The sequence below is a fragment of the Oncorhynchus kisutch genome, linkage group LG3 (genome assembly GCF_002021735.2).
Source record: "Oncorhynchus kisutch isolate 150728-3 linkage group LG3, Okis_V2, whole genome shotgun sequence".
In the NCBI taxonomy this organism is placed as follows: Eukaryota; Metazoa; Chordata; class Actinopteri; order Salmoniformes; family Salmonidae; genus Oncorhynchus; species Oncorhynchus kisutch.
Window position 1 is genome coordinate 20,842,773 of NC_034176.2, and position 19,293 is coordinate 20,862,065.

The following is a 19,293-nucleotide window of genomic DNA, read 5'->3' on the forward strand; positions in this document are numbered from 1 at the left end:
TTTGGGATACTGGGCCCAGCTATGAACAAACTGGCTACTTGTATGAGAAAAATAATACGTAAGAATTTGTGAAGTCAATGCAGATTCACAGGAGCTGTTGCCACTATCCACCATTAATTGTACATATTTACAAAAACGATTGCACTTCTTTCCCTAGTCAATGATTTTATCATTGCTTTGTCCTCCTTTAAAATGTTTTGTCTTGATTGGTTCAGGAATAGTTCATATCCTTAAAATGAGGAAAAACGTTTTCACAAATGAAATATCTATGAAATAGAATAGCTCTAGGGTAAAGTCATTTATTACAGAAATGTTAAAAGACAACAAGATCAACATATTTACAAAGCATCAAAACAGCCAATATGTTGGAAATGTGAACAGTCATTCTGGCATGACATAATATACAATAATAAAAGAATGTCCTTTACAACAATAGCTGCAGTGTCTCCAGTCAAGAAGTTAGTTACAGGTGGAAACAGTATGCAACAAGTGACAATAAAACATTATTCAATTGAACTTTACATAATCAGCTTGCTGTTAAAAGCAGCCCTCTTATGACATGTCTCCCATTTCTAAGCAGCAACACCCTCAGTATCAATACATCCTCATCAGTTGCACCAACACAGAGTTACAAGCCATGGCGCATCACATGCCGTTCCAGGTCAGTGCTGTTCATGAGAGTCCGGCCACAGAGCTCGCAGGAAAGTGCTTTCTCATTTCTGGTCACTGGAATTATCTTCAGGGTAGTGGAGGCATCTACAGGAATGATAACAGAATAAGAAGCAGAGTTAAACACCTGACAGGGAACCAGAAACAGTTTGATTCATTGGATGTCAATAGTTTCAGGTCAAATTTGACTTACCTTTTGGTGAAGATATGTTGCCATTTTCCTTGTTGTTTTCCTCCACCTCGTGATCTTGCTTCTCGCCACTCTTGGGGTTTTCTTCATATTTTTCATCCTGTTCAGACCCTTGCTCCGGTTTATTATCGCACTCAGGTTTTAGACGGTCAGTCTTCACTGCCTCCTCCTCATTTTCCTGTGTGGCACCATGATTACTGTGCATTTCCTCTTTGCCCTCTTCATTTTCAAGCACTGGCATCTTGTGATAGTTGCAGGCTTCATCTTTAAGCACTGGCATCTCATGATATTGGATGTTTTGTTCTTCTATGTCCATCTCTCCAGGTTCTTGGTTCTCCTCCTCACAGTCCATTAAATGTTCCTCTACCTTCTCTTGGAATTTCTTATATTGTCCCTCTTGGTTCTTGTCATTACTAAAATCCTGGAATTCACTGTTTTGGGCTGTGTTCTCTGCCACCTCCTTATCGCCATCTTTGTTCACCTCATCTTGTTGCCCTTGGGTCTCCTCACAGTCCATGAATTGTTCTCCCTCCCCGTTGACTCTGCTCAGTCTTGTTTCCAGTTCCTCCAGATGGACCTGTCCCACCAGCTCATGGTTCCTCACAACCTCCCGGAGAGAACACCACAAGGAAGATTACATATTTACATCAGCTACAGAAGGACAAATGACTCAACAGAGAAGACTTGATACATCAAGTCTGAAATCCTAAGGCACAGTCCTCTGTGCCTTAGGAGCTGTTTCTGATTAGAGCCACAGTCTAGTTAGCATGGGAGTCATGATTGAGGGGGTGTAAGGAGAGTGTAGCTAGAACACTAACCTGGTGTTTATCGCACAGGTGTGCCTCCAACTCGCTCAGCTGTGTGCAGTCGAAGTAGCACAGTCTGCATTTGTAGGGCTTGATATCGTCGTGCTTGAGCATGTGCAGTAGCAGTTTCTTGTCACTGGAACTGGTGAAGGTGCACTTGTGGCAGCGGAACACGATACCCTCGAGATATCGTGACAGCTTCGGACGACGCACCTCTATAGGGGCCACTGGCTGCTCTGTTTTAAAAAAATTAACAAACCAGGATCAGCAGTGTAAAGTCTAGGTGTGGTACTGACAAGTATAAGACAGAATAAATGGTAGACAGCCATAAAAGGTGTCTAATGAGTGTCATGATGAATAAAGCATGGATTTATTTGAACAATACCACAAGAACACCTACCACGATGGAGGACAATGTGGTCGATCATGCGGTTTTTGTTTTTGGTGTGGTAAAGACAGAGAGGGCAGTGTAGCTCCTTAGGAGCTTCTGTTGGGCTACCGGCATGTGCCGTCTCTATGTGCATATCCAACTTCTTCCTAATGTAAGCATTCAGAGAAAAAAATGGTATCACAAATTTGGCAATATATCATACTGAGGCTTAATAGATGGCAACAATTGAGACCAAGAAGCATTTGTACATCATTTAAAGAGTCAGTTAATGTAGCAATACTAGGTGTCACAGGTGTTTCTTGTTCAATCACTATTCTTTAGACATAGCAATAATATGTATACTAAGCAACAAATATGACACAGCAAAGGCAAGCATGGGCATTTGAGCAAATTCTTCTGGAAATAATATATTACCTGAAGCCTGTGAAAAATGAGCAGTCCTTGCACCTCACAAGCCTTTTCCCATTGTGGCGATTTATGTAGTGTCGACGCATACTCTTGATGTGTGTTGAGGTGTAGATACAAAACTCACAGACGAGTAAGCCATCTTGAGTGGTCCTGGTGGTCTGTGGGCTTGGAGGGCTGCTGGAGGCCTTGGCCTGAGCCACCTGCCTGTAGTGGTTGAGCTGCCTCTGGACATCTGGGGGCTCCGAGTATACTGGTTCTGTAACGGAAAATACACTGGATATTAGTACCACATTACATTGACACTCAGCAGATTACTTCTCTGATTTACAGAAAGGTAGGGGAGGTGCTAATGGCAAAATAATCTTGAGGAGTATATATACAAGACATAATGCATTTTTCAAAAATCTGGGTTTGTATAGCTATACTGATTGTCTTGTCTGTATGCTGCATAACAAATTTGCATATTTTAGAGGAAGTGTTCTAATCATGAAGTTTAATAATTCAAAACAATGAATGTAAAAGGGAGCACTTGCTTTCAGTGAGGTCTGATTCCTCAGAATCATCAGACATTTGGTTGCCTTCTTGAGGTTCTAGCAGGTTCTGGGTCTCTTCAGCGGCACTCAGGGTGTGTTCCTTGTTCTCGCTACCGGTCACGGAGGAAGGGAGGTTCTTGGATGGGTCCTGAGCTACTCCAGCAAGACAGATTAAAAAAGCAAACAGGTTTAAGATGTTTTCCATAGCTTTTGTCAATTCGATTAACATTTCATACAGTATCAGATTCTGTAAAATTGGCAGAGATACATTTTTTCTTAAGCCTTTGAAAAGTTGTGACAATGACAGTGTGCTGTAGCAGTAAGGTTGTCTCTGTGCTGTAGCAGTAAGGTTGTCTCACCACCATGTACTTTGAGCAGATGATTCTTCAAGAGGCTCAATATGGTAGTTCTGTAACGACAGAGCCCACAGTGGAAGGGTCTGATGGTCCCGGGTCGATGTCTAATATGGCGGTCAAACCTGAAGAGACATTAGCAGACATTTCACAAATTGATTTATCCAGATGGTTTATATACAAACAAGAAAGAATGTTGTATGGTGGTACCTAAGGTAACATTACAAGATTGATTCTATCACATACTATAAATACTCCCCTCTGAGTGGTTCAAGCTCTGAATGCTGATATATCAGACTGTATACCACGAGAATAACAAAACATATTTACTGCTCTAATTACATTGGTAAACAGTTTACAATAGCAATAAGGCCCCTCAGGGGTTTGTGGTATATGGCCAATATACCACAGCTAAGGGCCGTATCCGTGCACTCCGCGTTGGGTCGTGTTTAAGAACAGCCCTTAGCTGTGGTATATTGGCCATATATCAAATCAAATCACCCCCCCTTGGACCTTATTGCTTAAATATACAATAGAAATGTCTTCCTCTCACATCTGCTTCTGTTGAGGAGGTACATTGTCCAGCCGTTTGAGCGCTGCTGTAGCTGCATGGCTCCGCTCATGTGAGCGTAAACCTTTCAAAGACATGAAAGTTCGCCCACAGTGGTTGCACTCCTCTCCTACTGACCCCCCCTCTGGTTCTGTTGTCGATGGGACAGGGGAAGGGGACACCAGTGGACCCATCCCTGTTGTAACAGATTCCACCTGTGTCACAATCCAATGACTGTCCGATTCTTCTGCTGTCAGAACCTCGGGCAGTTCTTGTCTTTCCTGCTGAAAGACAAAAATAAATTAAGGTTGAGGATCACATAGGCTGCATAAAGGGCTAAATGCATAGGGTTGCACTTCATTGCATTATGTGCCACTTACCTTAACAGGCTTGGTCTTTGGCGGTGGGTCACTGAGGCGTTGTTTCCTCTTCTGTCCATTTGTCAGCTTCTGAAACTCCTCATTATGATGGTCGAGATGGGAGCAGAGATCCGCACTGCCCTGGATTTGGAGGTTACAGTATCCACATCTGTAGAACTCTGTGCCATCCTCTGAAGTCTTTGAAAGTATAGTGAAGTCTTGTGTGAAATCTTCATTGTGGAAATTGGTGTAGTGGATACTTAGCAGCAGATTTGAGTTGAAAGATAACTTCACGCATTTCTTGCATTTAACTGGACGCAATGCTTTGCCTTTCTCACATTGTGGATCAAATAATTTGCATACAGGTTTATGTTGCTGGGGATGATTTCTAGGCTTGGGGGGAGACTGCACTGTGTTATTCAGGCTAAGTTTGCTAGATTTGTGCTTGCTGGGAGAGACTTCTGGGTGGCAAATCGCATAATGGGAGACCAGGCCTTTTTCACTAAGACATTGGAAAAAACAGCGAGAACAGCTTATCTTCTCACCAGGTGATTTGGTTTCCTGACTCAAAGAAGCCTTGTGGTCCGGTGAGTTTGGAAGAATGCGGTGAGGTCTGAATGCTGGAACAAAGTGGTTGGTGAAAGCAGCATTGCCATGTTGCCTCCTATAGTGGGCTGCAAGGTATTTACAAATCAAAGTTGTATACGAGCACAGAGCACACTTGTAGGAAAACTCTTTGTCCTCAATTGGAGCCACTGTACTGTGGTTAATGCGAAGATGACAGGCAAGGCCCTTTTTAGTGGCGCAAAGGTACTTGCAAAGGTGGCACTTGACTATGATGGATTTCCCATTTTTTAAAATGGCAGCCTGGGCAATTGAGGTCTGGGAGCCTCTGTATTTGGAGAGCAATTGTTTTTTAATGGCAGCGGATTGTTTCAAAGCCGGTTTGAATATATTTGCGGCAGATCGTTTGTGATCCATCTCATAGTGAGCCTTCAACTTCTTGAATTTTGCATGGATGACTGGACAAATATTGCACCGGAAGCCTGCCAATCCCATCCGCTTACCCGATCGGACTTTCAGGCATTCATTTGGGTCAGTGAAGTGCACAATTTCTTGTTCAAGTCTCTCAGTTCTGGCTTTGACGGCTGGATGCCTCATCTGGCAGTGAGTTAGAACACCATGAGCGTGAGAGTTCACATACGGACAGATTGAACACTTGAATACCAGAGTCCCCTCACTTGTACTAGGTTCCGCTTCAGGTTCCCTTTCATAAGTTGATGTATCATACTCCGGATGTTTCTTACCACAATGAGTTAACATACCATGGAGGTTGTTGAACTCTCCGGAACAGACAGTGCACCTATATCGCTGGTTTGGCTTTGGAGTTTCATGAACACTAAGCTGTTCATGGACTTTCAAATCATATTCCGGATGTTTCTTTCCACAATGAGTAGACATACCATGGAGGGTGTTGAACTCTCCAGAACAGACAGGGCACCTATATGTCTCGCTTGAACTCAAGGTTTCATGAACATCAAGCTGTTCATTGACCTCCGGTTCTTGGGGCTGCCTACTACTAATGACATCTAACACAGACCCATCTTCCTTGACAGACCATGGATGAACTGCATGGTAGTGGCTGCTTATACCCCCCATGGAAGTAGCCTTAAAGGGACACGCTCTGCATGGGTAGACTTGTGTGTCACCTCCTCCGGTCTGAAAAGATGAAGTGGTCTTTGGAACATCCCCAAACCTGAGGATAATCTGATCATGTTTTTCATTGTGTTCTGGGTTAGGCTTCATTTTTTTAGATCGAGATGTCTTAGGGCCGGCATGTAACCTCAGGATGATGGATTCAAGTCCAGTTTTTTTATCTGGATGACGTTGCCGGTAGTGCCGGAGGAGTCCCTTCGCATCAGTATGTGAACAAGCACACCACTCACAGTGATAACCTTCCTGTAAATGGCCATCTTGGTAAGCCCAATGTATAATCGTAGTGATCGGGGCTTTCTCTTGGTGGTTATTCCTCAGATGTCTTTTCAAAAGATATATATGGGGAGTAGTATAAGAGCATTTGCGGCACTTCAAGGACCTGAGCAGTGCAGCTTTCTGCTTGAGAGATTGTGAGGCTTTCATGGAGGACCTGTTAGGCTGTTGCATTGTTGATTTTTTATTTGGGCCGGGAACAATTGCAGTATACCTGACAACCTGATCCGCAGTTCCCTTCAGATCACTATGTCTTAATTTTTGATGATTCAAAACACCCCTAACTGTCGGATTGTCATAGTCACAATGCTGGCAGTAAAACAACTTTCTCTCTTCTTCTTGGGATGAGTTTAGCGAGTCTCTTCGTACTGGGTGGGATTTGCTCATTTGCCCCAAAACAGTAGCAGTATATTCAAGGATTTGCTTAGCAGTTGGCTTCATATCAAGGTGTCTTTTCCTTTTATGATTCAAAACCCCCATCACCGTTGAATTGCTATAGTTGCAAAGCTGACAGAAAAACACGTGTTCAACCTCGTCCTTCAAAAGAGGATGAGACAAGAGGTGAGGAGAGTTAGGTGAGTTCACTGCTTTTGGCTGAGATTTTTTAGTTTGCTCTCGGACGACAACAGTATGCCTTAAGATCTGCGCAGCGTTTGTTTCGAGATCACAATGCATTTTACTTTGATGATTAAAAATCCCCCTCACTGTGGGATTGTTATAGTCACAATATTGGCAGAAGAAAGTATCTAACTCTTCTTGGACAACATCAGATGTTAAGAAAGAGGAGTTAGGCGATTTGCTAGTTTGGGACAAAATCATAGCGGTATATTCAAGGATTTGTTTAGCAGTTGCTTTAAGATCTGGGTGTCTTTTCCTTTGATGTTCCACAACCACCCTCATGGTTCGATTGCTATAGTTGCAAAGCTGACAGAATAACACAGCCTCTTCTGTCACAAGAGGAAGAGGTAAGATGTGAGAAGAATTTGTCAAGTTGACTCCCTTAGACTTTTTGGATTCTTCGGTTTGCCCTCCAACCTCAGCAGTATGCCTGAAGATGTCGCCAGGTGTTGTTTGGAGTTCACTGTGTCTTCTCTTTTGATGATTCAACATTCCTCTCATTGAGGGATGCCCATAGTTGCAAAATTGGCAGAAAAACAAGTTACCTGCCTCATTTCCAATATCAGATGTGAGGAGAGAGGAGTCAAATCCAGCAGACTGAGGTTTATCTTTCTGACTACGAAGCTCAGATGTATATTGAAGGATCTGACTAGTTGATGTCTGAAGACAACGATGTCTTAATTTCTGATGATTCAAAACCCCTATAGCTCTGGGGTTGCCATAGTTGCAGTACTGGCAAAAAAACAAGTCAGCTATCTCGTTCTCAACAGTGGATTTGAGAGAAGAGTTTGATGAGTCAAATCCAGTAGACTGAAGGTTTTCACTTTGAACATGAGCCTCAGCAGTGTGCTTGATGACCTTATTAGCAGTCACCTTGAGATGACTCTGTCTTAACTTCTGATGATTCAAAACCCCTCTCAATTTGAGGTTGCTACGAATCGCAGCAGTATGTTTAATGATCCGTTTAGCAGTTGACTTACGAGTACTGTGTCTTAACTTCTGATGATTCAAAACCCCTCTCACTTTGGGGTTGCTACGAATCGCAGCAGTATGTTTAATGATCCGTTCAGCAGTTGACTTACGAGTACTGTGTCTCAACTTCTGATGATTCATAACGCCTCTCACTGTAGGGTTGCAATAGCCACAAAACTGGCAGAAATACAAACTCTCATCTGCCTGCGAAACATTGGATATGGGAGGGGATGTGTTAGGAGACTTAACTTCTGGGAGTTTGAATGGCTTTATAACATGTTCCTGTGCTAAATCTTTTTGGAGGGGAGTGCTATGTGAGACTTTTCCTATGCCCTGTGACACTTTGCTTTGACTATGAACCTCCGCAGTATGGAAATGGATCTGTTCAACAGTAGCATTGAGATCACTGTGTCTTGACCTTTGGTGATTCAACACCCCCTTCACTGTGAGGTTGCCATAGTTGCAATGCTGGCAGAAAAACACGTTCTCTACATCATCCTGTGCAACATCAGGTTTAAAGAGGGACGTGTTGGGGGACTTTACTTCTGGGAGTTTGAATGGTTCCAAAACCATATTTTGAGGAGACGACTGGGTTTCGTCCTCAGCTTCCCTGGAAGTGGCAAGAGATTCTTGTTTTATGTCATCAATTGTCAATCCTGCCTTCGGATGGCTTTTTTGGAAGTGGGCAAGCACAAGAACCACTGACTTATTGCTGAAGGCACAATGTTTGCAGTGGTACAGTTCCTCATCCACTCCCATGCAAGCAGAACATTCTTTTGGGGGTGTAGAGTTGATATGAACAGTTTCTTTACATGGGGTCAGAGACCTCTCAGGAGAGACAACCTCTGCATTCTTTAGGCTGGAGGTTTGCCCTAAATGTGATTTAGAGGGTTCGTCTTTAGAAGGCTTGGCAGTAAAACTGCAGTACATTAAAGGACTGCTCATTTTCAGTTTTGGATGTTTGTTTTTGTAATGGGGTTTCAAGTATTTGCCATTAGAAATGGTGAATGGGCAGGCAAAGCACTTGTACACCAAATCAAGCTGATCTGATCGCATCATGAACACATCTGGAACTTCTGGGTGATGATCCCTATAGTGCTTCTTGAGGTCATCAGGGGTGGCAAACTCAACAGGACACTCCAAGCAACGGAAGGTGGCAGTCCAATCATCTGGATTAATGATGTACTGAAAGTCATACCTGATGTATGGGTGCATTCTCTGGTAATGGGTGCTCAAACTGCGAGATGACCTGTGATTGTAGTCACAATGTTTGCAACGATAAAGTATTTTGTGTTTGTCCCTGCTTTCTCTATTTTCCAATTGATCGTGCTCATCTTTTTCAGTTCCTGAGGCATCTAGTTCAGTTCTCCAGGCATCCCCCTCCTCTTCATCCTCACTAACCTCAAAGGTGAAAGCAGTGCCCCCTGACAGCTTGCTTTGGATGACTGTACTTTCAGGGCTCTTTTTGATCTTTTTCTTAGCAGGACTCAAAGCAGTGTCAACATGCATCCTCTTCTTGGTGGCATTAGCCAATGGCTCTGTTAGTGGCATTTCATTATACGTTTCAGGTTTTGGATCCCGCTGTTCTGTCGCTGTTCCGTCCAGCAGACTTAGCCCCATGCTGTAAAAAAGGTAACTGTGCTCACTTCGCTGGTGAGTGTGAAGATCTTCTAGCCAAGTTGCAGAAAAGTTGCAGAGTGAGCAGCAGTGAGAGCCCTTCTGTTCACTTTCTGTATGAGATCTCTCTTCAGTTACTTTAGAGACACCTTTACCACCGTCTTGGTCATAGCTAAGGAAAGGCACATGTGACACGAGGGTCACATCATGCGCACGTGATGGCCTTGAGAGGTTGGGCAACTTCAGTTGTGAGGAATTTAAAGATGACCCATGCGCAATTTTGAATTTGGAAATATTTTCAGAGGATCCCACTTGAGTTTGCAGGTTCTCCAGCAATAGACTAGAGCTAGGAATGTTTATGGTTTTTGAGGTAGACTTGGATTTGGGGAAATTCAGTCTCCCCACTTCCCCTTGTTTGCATTGGAGTCTTGACACATTGTGTTGGTTCTTATTCCCTGGCAGTGGCACTTTGACATTAAGCAACTTGCCCCTTAAATACAGTTTCTGTGTATTCAGGGTCCTGCCCTTACCAGGACCCTTTACCGAAACCTTGTGATTTGTTCTTTCATGTTTGATAATAACAGGCCAACTGGAAGATGTAAACATACAATGCCGGCAAGAGAAACTCTCCTCTGAATTGTTGTAGAGAGTGCTACTGTGAGGTTGTGTGGAACTCTCTGAGGGATTAGAACTCCCATCATTTTGTGAAGGATCCACATCAACGCCATGCACCTTCTTCATGTGTTCCAGGAGGAAATATTTTGATTTGAATAGGAGGACACAATGGTTACACTGGAATGACTGACTTGGAGACATGGATTGTTGAGAGGCTGGTTGACCGTGGGTCATTTGATCAGACTTGTCGAGGTGCCCGGAATCTGTAGGTGTATAAAAGAGCTTTTAATCTATACAACTGCAGAATAATACGTGTATCAGATATGAATTATTACATGTGCTATGTATCTAACTATTATCAGACCAACCAAGCACCTAAAAAGGCAGGTGATAGAGTTCACCATTCTCCAGTTAACAACTTGTATTATGGGGTAGGCTGTTGGCAGATTTTTTTTTACAAGTCAAAAATGAGAAGAACAACAAGTCATACCTTCCTCCATCTCCCCTGGCTCTGCCAGTTTCTTGATCCCAGAACTTTACTGACAAATGGGAGAGAAACATATGGGGGAGCATAATAATTTGATGACATTGTCTCACATAACACTAGCAAAACCAGACTAAACATGCAAAATGCAAACAAACTGATAAAAGGAGAGACATTTACCAACTTCTCCACAACTGAGCGACTCCATAACCGATCCAAATGACTTAATAAGACAATAGGTGTAATTTATCTGAATAGGATTTAGGCCTATAGCTGATCTGAATATAACATTTTTGCAGGAAGTCCCACAAGTTCACTGTCATGTATACATTTAATAAATTGTAAGTACAGTTAGTCACACTGAAAAGTGTTGCTAAACAAATACAGTCACAGGTCGAGACTTAAAACGTATGGTTTGCTAGTGATATTTTTATAGTTCTATCTCTCTGCACAATATCACATTCTCATTACTGAAAAAGTAGTGACTTTTAGCTTATCAACACACAAGAATGGGGTCATTATAACCATAATCAACTGCATCTTAAGATGACGAGCTCTAAATGTCCTCTTGGAAAAGCACATAACTATTTTAATAGCCCAACTTTAAGTCCTGAACAACCAAGACATAAGGTGACTCCAGAAAGGCAGGTGTAATGTAGGCAAAACACACTTACATAGCCTAGGCCATATTTTACCATAGGCATACATGAATCCAACCAGCTATAATTGACTCCATGCATTCATAAACGAACACAAAATTAGAAAAGGACATTTACTGAAGTAATTGTGGTGTGCTTGCTAGTCTTGAAGTATTTATGGTTGTGAAATAGTTGTGAGTGACAGCAGTAATCAAATGTATTTATATAGCCCTTCGTACATCAGCTGGTATCTCAAATTGCTGTACAGAAACCCAGCCTAAAACCCCAAATTAGAGGTCGACCGATTAATCAGAATGGCCGATTAATTAGGGCCGATTTCAAGTTTTCATAACAATCTGAAATCTGTATTTTTGGGCGCCGATTTCCGATAATTAAAATATATATATATATAAAAAAATGTATACCTTTATTTAACTAGGCAAGTCAGTTAAGAACACATTCTTATTTTCAATTAAGGCCTAGGAACTGTGGGTTAACTGCCTTGTTCAGGGGCAGAACGACAGATTTTCACCTTGTCAGCTCAGGGGTTCCAATCTTGCAACCGCACAGTTAACTAGTCCAACGCTCTAACCAGTCCAACGCTCTAACCATTGCACTCCACGAGTAGCCTGCCTGTTACGCGAATGCAGTAGAAGCCAAGGTAAATTGCTAGCTAGCATTAAACTTATCTTATAAAAAACAATCAATCATAACTACTAATCCAGTTTAGCAGGCAATATTAACCAGGTGAAATTGTCATTTCTCTTGCGTTCATTGCACGCAGAGTCAGGGTATATGCAACAGTTTGGGCTGCCTGGCTCACTGCGAACTAATTTGCCCAAATGTTACGTAATTATGACATACATTGAAGGTTGTGCAATGTAACAAGAATATTTAGACTTAGGGATGCCACCCGTTACATAAAATACAGAACGGTTCTGTGTTTCACTGAAATAATAAACGTTTTGTTTACGAAATGATAGTTTCCGGATACGATCATATTAACGACCAAAGGCTCGTATTTCTGTGTGTTATTATGTTATAATTAAGTCTGATTTGATAGAGCAGTCTGACTGAGCAGCAGCAGGCCCGTAATCATTCATTCAAACAGCACTTTCGTGCGTTTTGCCAGCAGCTCTTCAAAAGCACATCGCTGTTTATGACTTCAAGCCTATCAGCCTAATGGCTGGTGTAACCAATGTGAAATAGCTAGCTAGTTAGCTGGGTGTGCGCTAATATTGTTTCAAACGTCACTCGCTTTTAGATTTGGAGTAGTTATTCCCCCTGCGCTGCAACGGCCCCGGCTTTTGTGGAGCGATGGGTAACGATGCTTTGAGTTTGGCTGTTGTCGATGTGTTCCTGGTTCGAGCCCAGGTAGGGGCGAGGAGAGGGACGGAAGCTATACTGTTACACTGGCAATACTATAGTGTCTATAAGAACATCCAGTAGTCAAAGGTATATGAAATACAAATGGTATAGAGAGAAATAGTCCTATAAATACTATATTAACTACAACCTAAAACCTCTTACCTTGGAATATTGAAGTCTCATGTTAAAAGGAACCACCAACTTTCATATGTTTTCATGTTCTGAGCAAGGAACTTAAACGTTAGTTTTTTTACATGGCACATATTTCTCTCTTCTCCAACACTTTGTTTTTGCATTATTTAAACCAAATTGAACATGTTTCATAATTTATTTGAGGCTAAATTGATTTGATTGTTTTATATGAAGTTAAAATAAGTGTTAATTCAGTATTGTTGTAATTGTCATTATTACAAATAAATTAAATTAAATTCCTATTAAAAAATATATATATATATATATTTTTTTAAATATAAATCGGCCGATTAATCGGTATTTGCTTTTTTGGTTCTCCAATAATCGGTATCGGCGTTGAAAAATCATAATCGGTCGACCTCTAACCCAAACAGCAAGCAATGCAGGTGTAGAAGCACGGTGGCTAGGAAAAACTCCCTAGAAAGGCCAAAACCTAGGAAGAAACCTAAAGAGGAACCAGGCTATGAGGGGTGGCCAGTCCTCTTCTGGCTGTGCCGGGTGGAGATTATAACAGAACATGGCCAAGATGTAGTATGTTTTCAAAGGCTGTGTGTTAGTTATGACCTATTTTGAGGAGGTTTGTAGGTGTGGAGTTATTATAGTGGGTTACAGTGGGCTAGTATAGTAGGCTAGAGTGAGTACAATATAATCAATAAGCCATATAATGTGTTTTAAGCTCTTAAAATGTTTCAGTTGGAACATTCTGAAAGTTGTGTCAGTGATTTCAGTTAATGTTGAGGCCTGCATTCCTCCATTTAAATGAATGACGATACAACAAGCTTTCCAGCTTATGAAGTAGGAATGATAGCAAAAATCTGTGTAGAAGCCATCTACGTTGAGCCAGTCTGCACATGTCAACATTGGGGTGATGTTTGTAGCTGTTGTCAGTAGATGTGTGGGTGTGGTTAGTAGTTGTGTGGTTTTGGTCAGTAGTTGTGGTCAGATAGGATAGCCTGAACATGTGAAAAAAAGGTTTGGTACCTATAGCTCGAACGGTTCAAGAGTTACTGTTGGTGAGTTATTTTATGCAAAATGTATATAGTTGATAAAAACATTAAAGAATTTGAAGTTAAGATAGCCTGAATATTTTAAAGTTGACCTTGTAGCTTAATTGGAGCAGGACCATTTTAAATAGCTACCACTGTATTACTGTGATTCTAACACGGAACCCAAACCGGCTGCGCACATGCGCCATCGCGCATAAATTAATTTTGTCCCCCTACACCAAGCGCGATCACAAAACGCAGGTCCAAATATTGACATTAATTTGGGGACAGGTCGAGAAGCATTAAACATTTATGGCAATTTAGCTAGTTAGCTTGCACTTGCTAGCTAATTTGTCCTGGGATATAAACATTGAGTTGTTATTTTACCTGAAATGCACAAGGTCCTCTACTCCGACAATTAATCCACACATAAAATGGTCAACCGAATCGTTTCAAGTCATCTCTCCTCCTTCCAGGCATATTTAATCTTTGAACTTAAATGGTGATTGGCATCTAAACTTTCATAGTATTACCACGACGACCGGCAACACAGTTTATCTTTCAATCACCCACGTGGGTATAACCAATGAGTAGATGGCACATAGTTACCTGCTTCTATAAACCAACGAGGAGATGGGAGAGGCAGGACTTGCAGTGCGATCTGTGTCAGATATAGAAAGGACTTCTATTTTAGCCCCTGGCAACGCAGACGCTCGTTGACGCAATAATTGAATAACATACATTTCTAAATGTATTTTGCAGCGCACGCAATGTTAATTTTAGCTAATTTAAAACAGTTATAGTTACAAAGTATAAATAGTATAAAGAATCAATGCAAGCAATCTAATTTGGGTCAGTCTGAACATCTCAATGTTGGTTTGGTGTTGATAGCTTAAACGTGTAAGTGGAGATACATGGGGAACATTTTGGCATGCAAGTCTATGGCCCTTTTATTGCCATTGAAATGCATTGGGAGTGCATTTAAATATTGTTCTAGTACAAAAAGTATGGATGCTATCAAAAATAATTTCTTAATTTAAGTTGGGGCTGTCTGCACATTTGAAAGTTAGTTTCGTGTTTCTAGCTGATAGGGTTAGAGTTGGCATTTGTTCTAATATGCAAATTAACATTTGAAAGCTGGTTTATCTACATTTGTATAGTTCAAAAGTTACTGTTGGTGGGTTATTTTATGCTAATTTATGCAGATTTGTATAGTTATATTTTATCAAAGTTTAGGATTTAGTTAGGTCAGTCTGAACATCTCAATGTTAGTTTGGCATTGATAGCTGAAATTGTGTATTTGGCAAATCCAAATACTTCCCATTCAAGCCTATGGTTTATTAATATGTGTAATGTTTATAGTTCAAAAAGTATAAATGTTAACAACATTCTTGCATGCAAACAATCTATATTGGGTCAGTCTGAACATCTCAAAGTTGATAGTTTAAATAGTGTAGGAGGAGATACACCTAAATTGCCTAAATGTTCCGATGTAAATCTATGGCACATTTATTGCCATTGAAATATATTGGGAACTCATTTATATTTTGTTGTAGTTAAAAAAGTATTCGTGCTATCAAAAATATTTTGGGCAGTCTGCACATTTGGAAGTTGGTTTTGCGTTAATAGCTAAAGTCGTTAAGGGCTAGAGCGAGCAGAATAAATCAAATAATAATATGAGTATGTAAGAAATCTAGAGTTGTGTATTGCTTTGCAATCACATCTAAGTGGCCACACTGTGTGTCTTCAGACATTGCATGTTTATAAGCCTCGTCCTCAGATCGAAGAGGACCACAAAATGATTAACCACAAAATGTCAGTTGATCTTTCCTTTGAAATCCTCAACCCAGCAATAGATCAAAGGATAGGACACTTCAGCACACAATCCGTTACATGCGAGACAACACCTCTGAAATTGTTAACAAGAATATTTGGACATTTGCAGCCTTATACTAGAATGGGTAATTTGCTTAAACACAACAGTATTAGCAAGGTAGCCAAAGCTTGAGCTGAGCTCTGGCTGCATTGACATAATATATCTAGATTGTCTCTTAAATGCAACCCCTGATAACATATAGCAAACTCTGATAACTGCACAGATTTACCAAATAACACTTGCTGCATTTATTAGAATCAAACTTGTGAACAATCAAGTTTACACCATTTCGGTCCCAGCTCTGTCACTTGTCGAACAGGAACTAAAATTGCAAGGGGAGTGGAATCGGAACCCCCTTTGCCTTTCTATTGATCCAGTTCAGAAATATGAAAAATGTTACGAAGCAAAAACTACAAAACGTGGCCCGCAATGAACATTTACAAAGACGTTAATGGAATAGATTGAATAGCCTACTCACACGTTTCCACAGAGAATCGGTGAGACTCAGACAATTTTTCGATTCCTCAATGTGTTAGCTCTGTAGTCGATGTTCGTCGCCATTTTTTCCCGCTCCTACAACAACCTCATGTGTCCTCTTCCGTCTGAGAACCAGCAACGCCGGGGTCGAGGGGCTACACACAAAACAACTTAGCAGTCACGATAGTGCCAGGGGGTGGCGTGCAGTACAAATAAATCTGTCAATCAACGATAACGATGAAGCCAAAGACAGTACAATCATGAAGATAGGCAGAAACTGCTTCTCCAATAGAAATCCCCGATAACGCTTGTAGGCGATGTCATGGCGACGTTGCCTAGCTAAACGCATGCGTTAAAACGGCCGAACTGCGCATGTGCATGCCGTCAAAACAAAGACACACCTTCGAAAGAAAGTTTTTTTGACGAAAATAAAAACGTGTCAGTTTGCCACTTTCACTTGTTTGGAGTAATAATATGTTCAACTACTTAAAACATTGGCTCAAATCTAGGTCGTGTCTTTAGATTTTGAAAAAATTAACAATTAAGGAAACTTCTCTCATTGGGCGCATTGGAGTGGATCACTTTTGTCAAGTTGTTGACCATCATTATACACAGCTTTTCAAAGTGTGTTGCATTATGATTATAAAACATTTCTGACATGTCAACCACATGAACTTTACTGAAATCATTTGATCAAAGGTCATGCAGTTTTTGATGAAGTCACCTTCACGTAGCTGCAGTTTCTTGATTTCAAGCCAGCAGTCTTTGTGAATGAGAAACTTCCCTCCTTCTTGGAGTCGTGCAATGCTGTAGTTGAGATGAACTTCTCTTGTCCTTCGGACACTTCCGCAAGCACTGTGGCCGTCTCAGCAATAAAAGCATTGACATACAGAGTGTACTCTGCTTCCGATGATACATTTCCCGCTTTGTGGGGGACTGAAACCCCTTACAATGACACTAACGGTATCAGTCCCGCAACTGACCTGATGACTACCACTGGTGAAACGCTGTGCGATATCGCAGGCAGATATCCTTGTCTCAGTTCGCAGGTACTGGAGAGGTTGCCACACAAGGATGCTGTGGTGACTGACAGGCCTTGACAGCCACGGAGTGTTTTGAAGCACAAACACCAGGAGATTTGGTTGAAAGGTTACAGCCAATCTAATAACAATGCGTCTGCTGACAACTCGTACAAAGGGTCTGACCTTTTCGTTTGTGTCTCTGATACCAACACCAACCACTGGTGGGGGGGGAATAGCCCAGACGCAGGACGAGCCTCATCGAGGCCGGTGGGGGGGGGTCGAGACTAGGTGCAACACTGTACGAGGCCGCCAGAGCAGGAAAAATCTAGTTGTAAACTTCCCCACAAGAAGAGAGAGGAGCAGACAGGCCCCTCGATGGGGATAACATTAGAACACATCTAAGATATCACTGAGGTGTACCACACTGGTCGTAAAAGAAGTCCAGCGGACTTTCCACCTCCAAAACAAATGGCAACAATAAATATTGCTTGCCATGTGTAGTTTCAACTACAATGCAACTAGTAAAATGCTCTAATCATGTGTTCCAGTAGGATAACATTTCAGAATAAATAAGTAGGATAACTGGTCCCCTTGAGTACTAGTGCCAGCACAGTCAGTCCAGCCACAATCAGTAAGAAGGTAAGAGACCTCACAAGTCAAATTGCTACTGATGACAGCAACAGAGGAGTTAGTAGTCACTCAGATTGCAACACGTGGAAGGGAATCTCCAAATCTCCAAAACACTCTTCTGATGGTTAACACACACACATGCCTCTAATAAATAGAATACCCTAAATAGTCATGAACCATGATCACACCGTGTACGACTGGTTCAGTGCTTACAGAGTACCTCAGTCGTGAGGTTAGCTTCTCCGTGGATAACATAGCTATGAAATAGACTCCTTCATACCTATCGCCACTACAATGGTGTAAGACACATTGACGTGTAGTAAAACTACTACAGGTCCCCTTAACATAGGTCTTGAGGGACACTGCAGTGGTTGGAGGAGATTTTAACTGCTTGTTGAACCCCCTTATTGATAAGTTTCCCAGTGGTATAGCTTCTCTCTCTCCTCAAGCTAAGTCACTTAAAGCTATTTGTGATGATCTGGGGTATGCAGATGTCTGGAGAGCTTTTCATCCCTCCAACAGAGAGTTCACTTTTTTCTCTGCACCTCATGGATGTCAGACTAGAATAGATTACTTTTTTATGCCCAGGACGTCTTTGCAGTCTGTTTTATCCGCTAGGATAGGAAGCATAGTCATATCTGATCATGCTGAGGTGATCCTGGACATAAAACTCAACGGGGCATTCAATCGGTCAAGACATTGGAGGTTGAATACAACCATTCTTAAAGACCATACATTCACATCATATTTTATTACAGAGTTTAAAGCATTTTTCTCTATTAACTCTCAATCAACAGATAAACCCTCGCTTCTTTGGGAGACCTGTAAAGCGTATGCCAGGGGTCTGATTATGTCATACACAGCCACTAAGAGACGGAAAAAGCGTGAAAAGAAAAAAATGTTAGAGGGTGAATTAGGAACTAAAGAGAAGGACTACATTAAAACTCCCACTCCTGCCCTATTAAAGGAAATATCAGTCATTAGATCAACGTTAGACTCTCTCCTAACACAGGACGCTGAAAAGAAAATGAGATTTGTCAGGCAAAAGCTATATGAACATGGCGTTAAGCCAGGAAAGTACTTGGCATACCTAGCTAAAAAGAGGGCTGACTCTCAGTCAATTGCTACTATTACTGATTCTGATGGCAATCATTTATATGAAAATAAATTGATAAATGACTCATTTAAGAAATGTTATACAAACCTTTATGCCTCAGAACTGCCAAAGGATGAAACCAAATTAATGGAGAACTTATTTTGTAAGATTGATCTCCCTACTATCTCCGAAGAACAGAGGTCTCTCCTTAATGCCCCTATTACCGAGGAAGAGATAATGTTCGCAATTAAGAATCTGCAAAATGGTAAGGCCCCAGGACCAGACGGGTTTTGTAGTGAGTTCTATAAAGAGTTCCATGGCCTGATCCTTGAGCCATTGCGTGATATGTTTTAACCACTCATTTTCAAATGACCAGCTCCCTCAAACGCTGAGAGAAGCCAACATTTCCCTTATTCTCAAAAAGGGAAAATGTCCAGAGTCTTGTTCCTCGTAC

The 19,293-nt window shown here is 41.5% G+C and overlaps 1 protein-coding gene across 3 annotated transcripts; it reads right to left on the reverse strand.

The window, feature by feature from the left end:
- Positions 1-281: 281 nt before the first annotated feature.
- LOC109873300 (zinc finger protein 462) lies at positions 282-16,404 on the reverse strand. 3 transcript variants are annotated; one of them, XM_031818828.1, is made up of 11 exons: positions 16,095-16,400; positions 10,561-10,609; positions 4,281-10,333; positions 3,904-4,184; positions 3,357-3,475; positions 2,998-3,150; positions 2,471-2,720; positions 2,066-2,202; positions 1,678-1,901; positions 863-1,466; positions 284-756 (listed from the first exon to the last, which is right to left on the reverse strand). In XM_031818828.1, exons 2-11 carry the CDS (start codon positions 10,568-10,570, stop codon positions 629-631), a joined length of 7,959 nt encoding a protein of 2,652 aa, XP_031674688.1. In that variant the 5' UTR covers positions 10,571-10,609; positions 16,095-16,400; the 3' UTR covers positions 284-628. The 3 variants fall into 3 exon arrangements, 2 of the variants coding, with proteins under 2 accessions (XP_031674688.1, XP_031674689.1); XM_031818829.1 differs by having other exon boundaries at positions 3,904-4,181; positions 16,093-16,400; XR_004208342.1 differs by having other exon boundaries at positions 282-756; positions 863-1,901; positions 16,093-16,404.
- Positions 16,405-19,293: the final 2,889 nt, after the last annotated feature.

What these genes read in the sequence shown, in the direction of transcription:
- LOC109873300 (XM_031818828.1), bottom strand. An exon ending in GGAATCAGACCTCACTGAAA is followed by an intron (nt 2,721 to 2,997) that starts GCAAGTGCTCCC and finishes TTTCCGTTACAG; the next exon opens with AACCAGTATACTCGGAGCCC. An exon ending in ACCTGTGCGATAAACACCAG is followed by an intron (nt 1,467 to 1,677) that starts GTTAGTGTTCTA and finishes TCTCTCCGGGAG; the next exon opens with GTTGTGAGGAACCATGAGCT.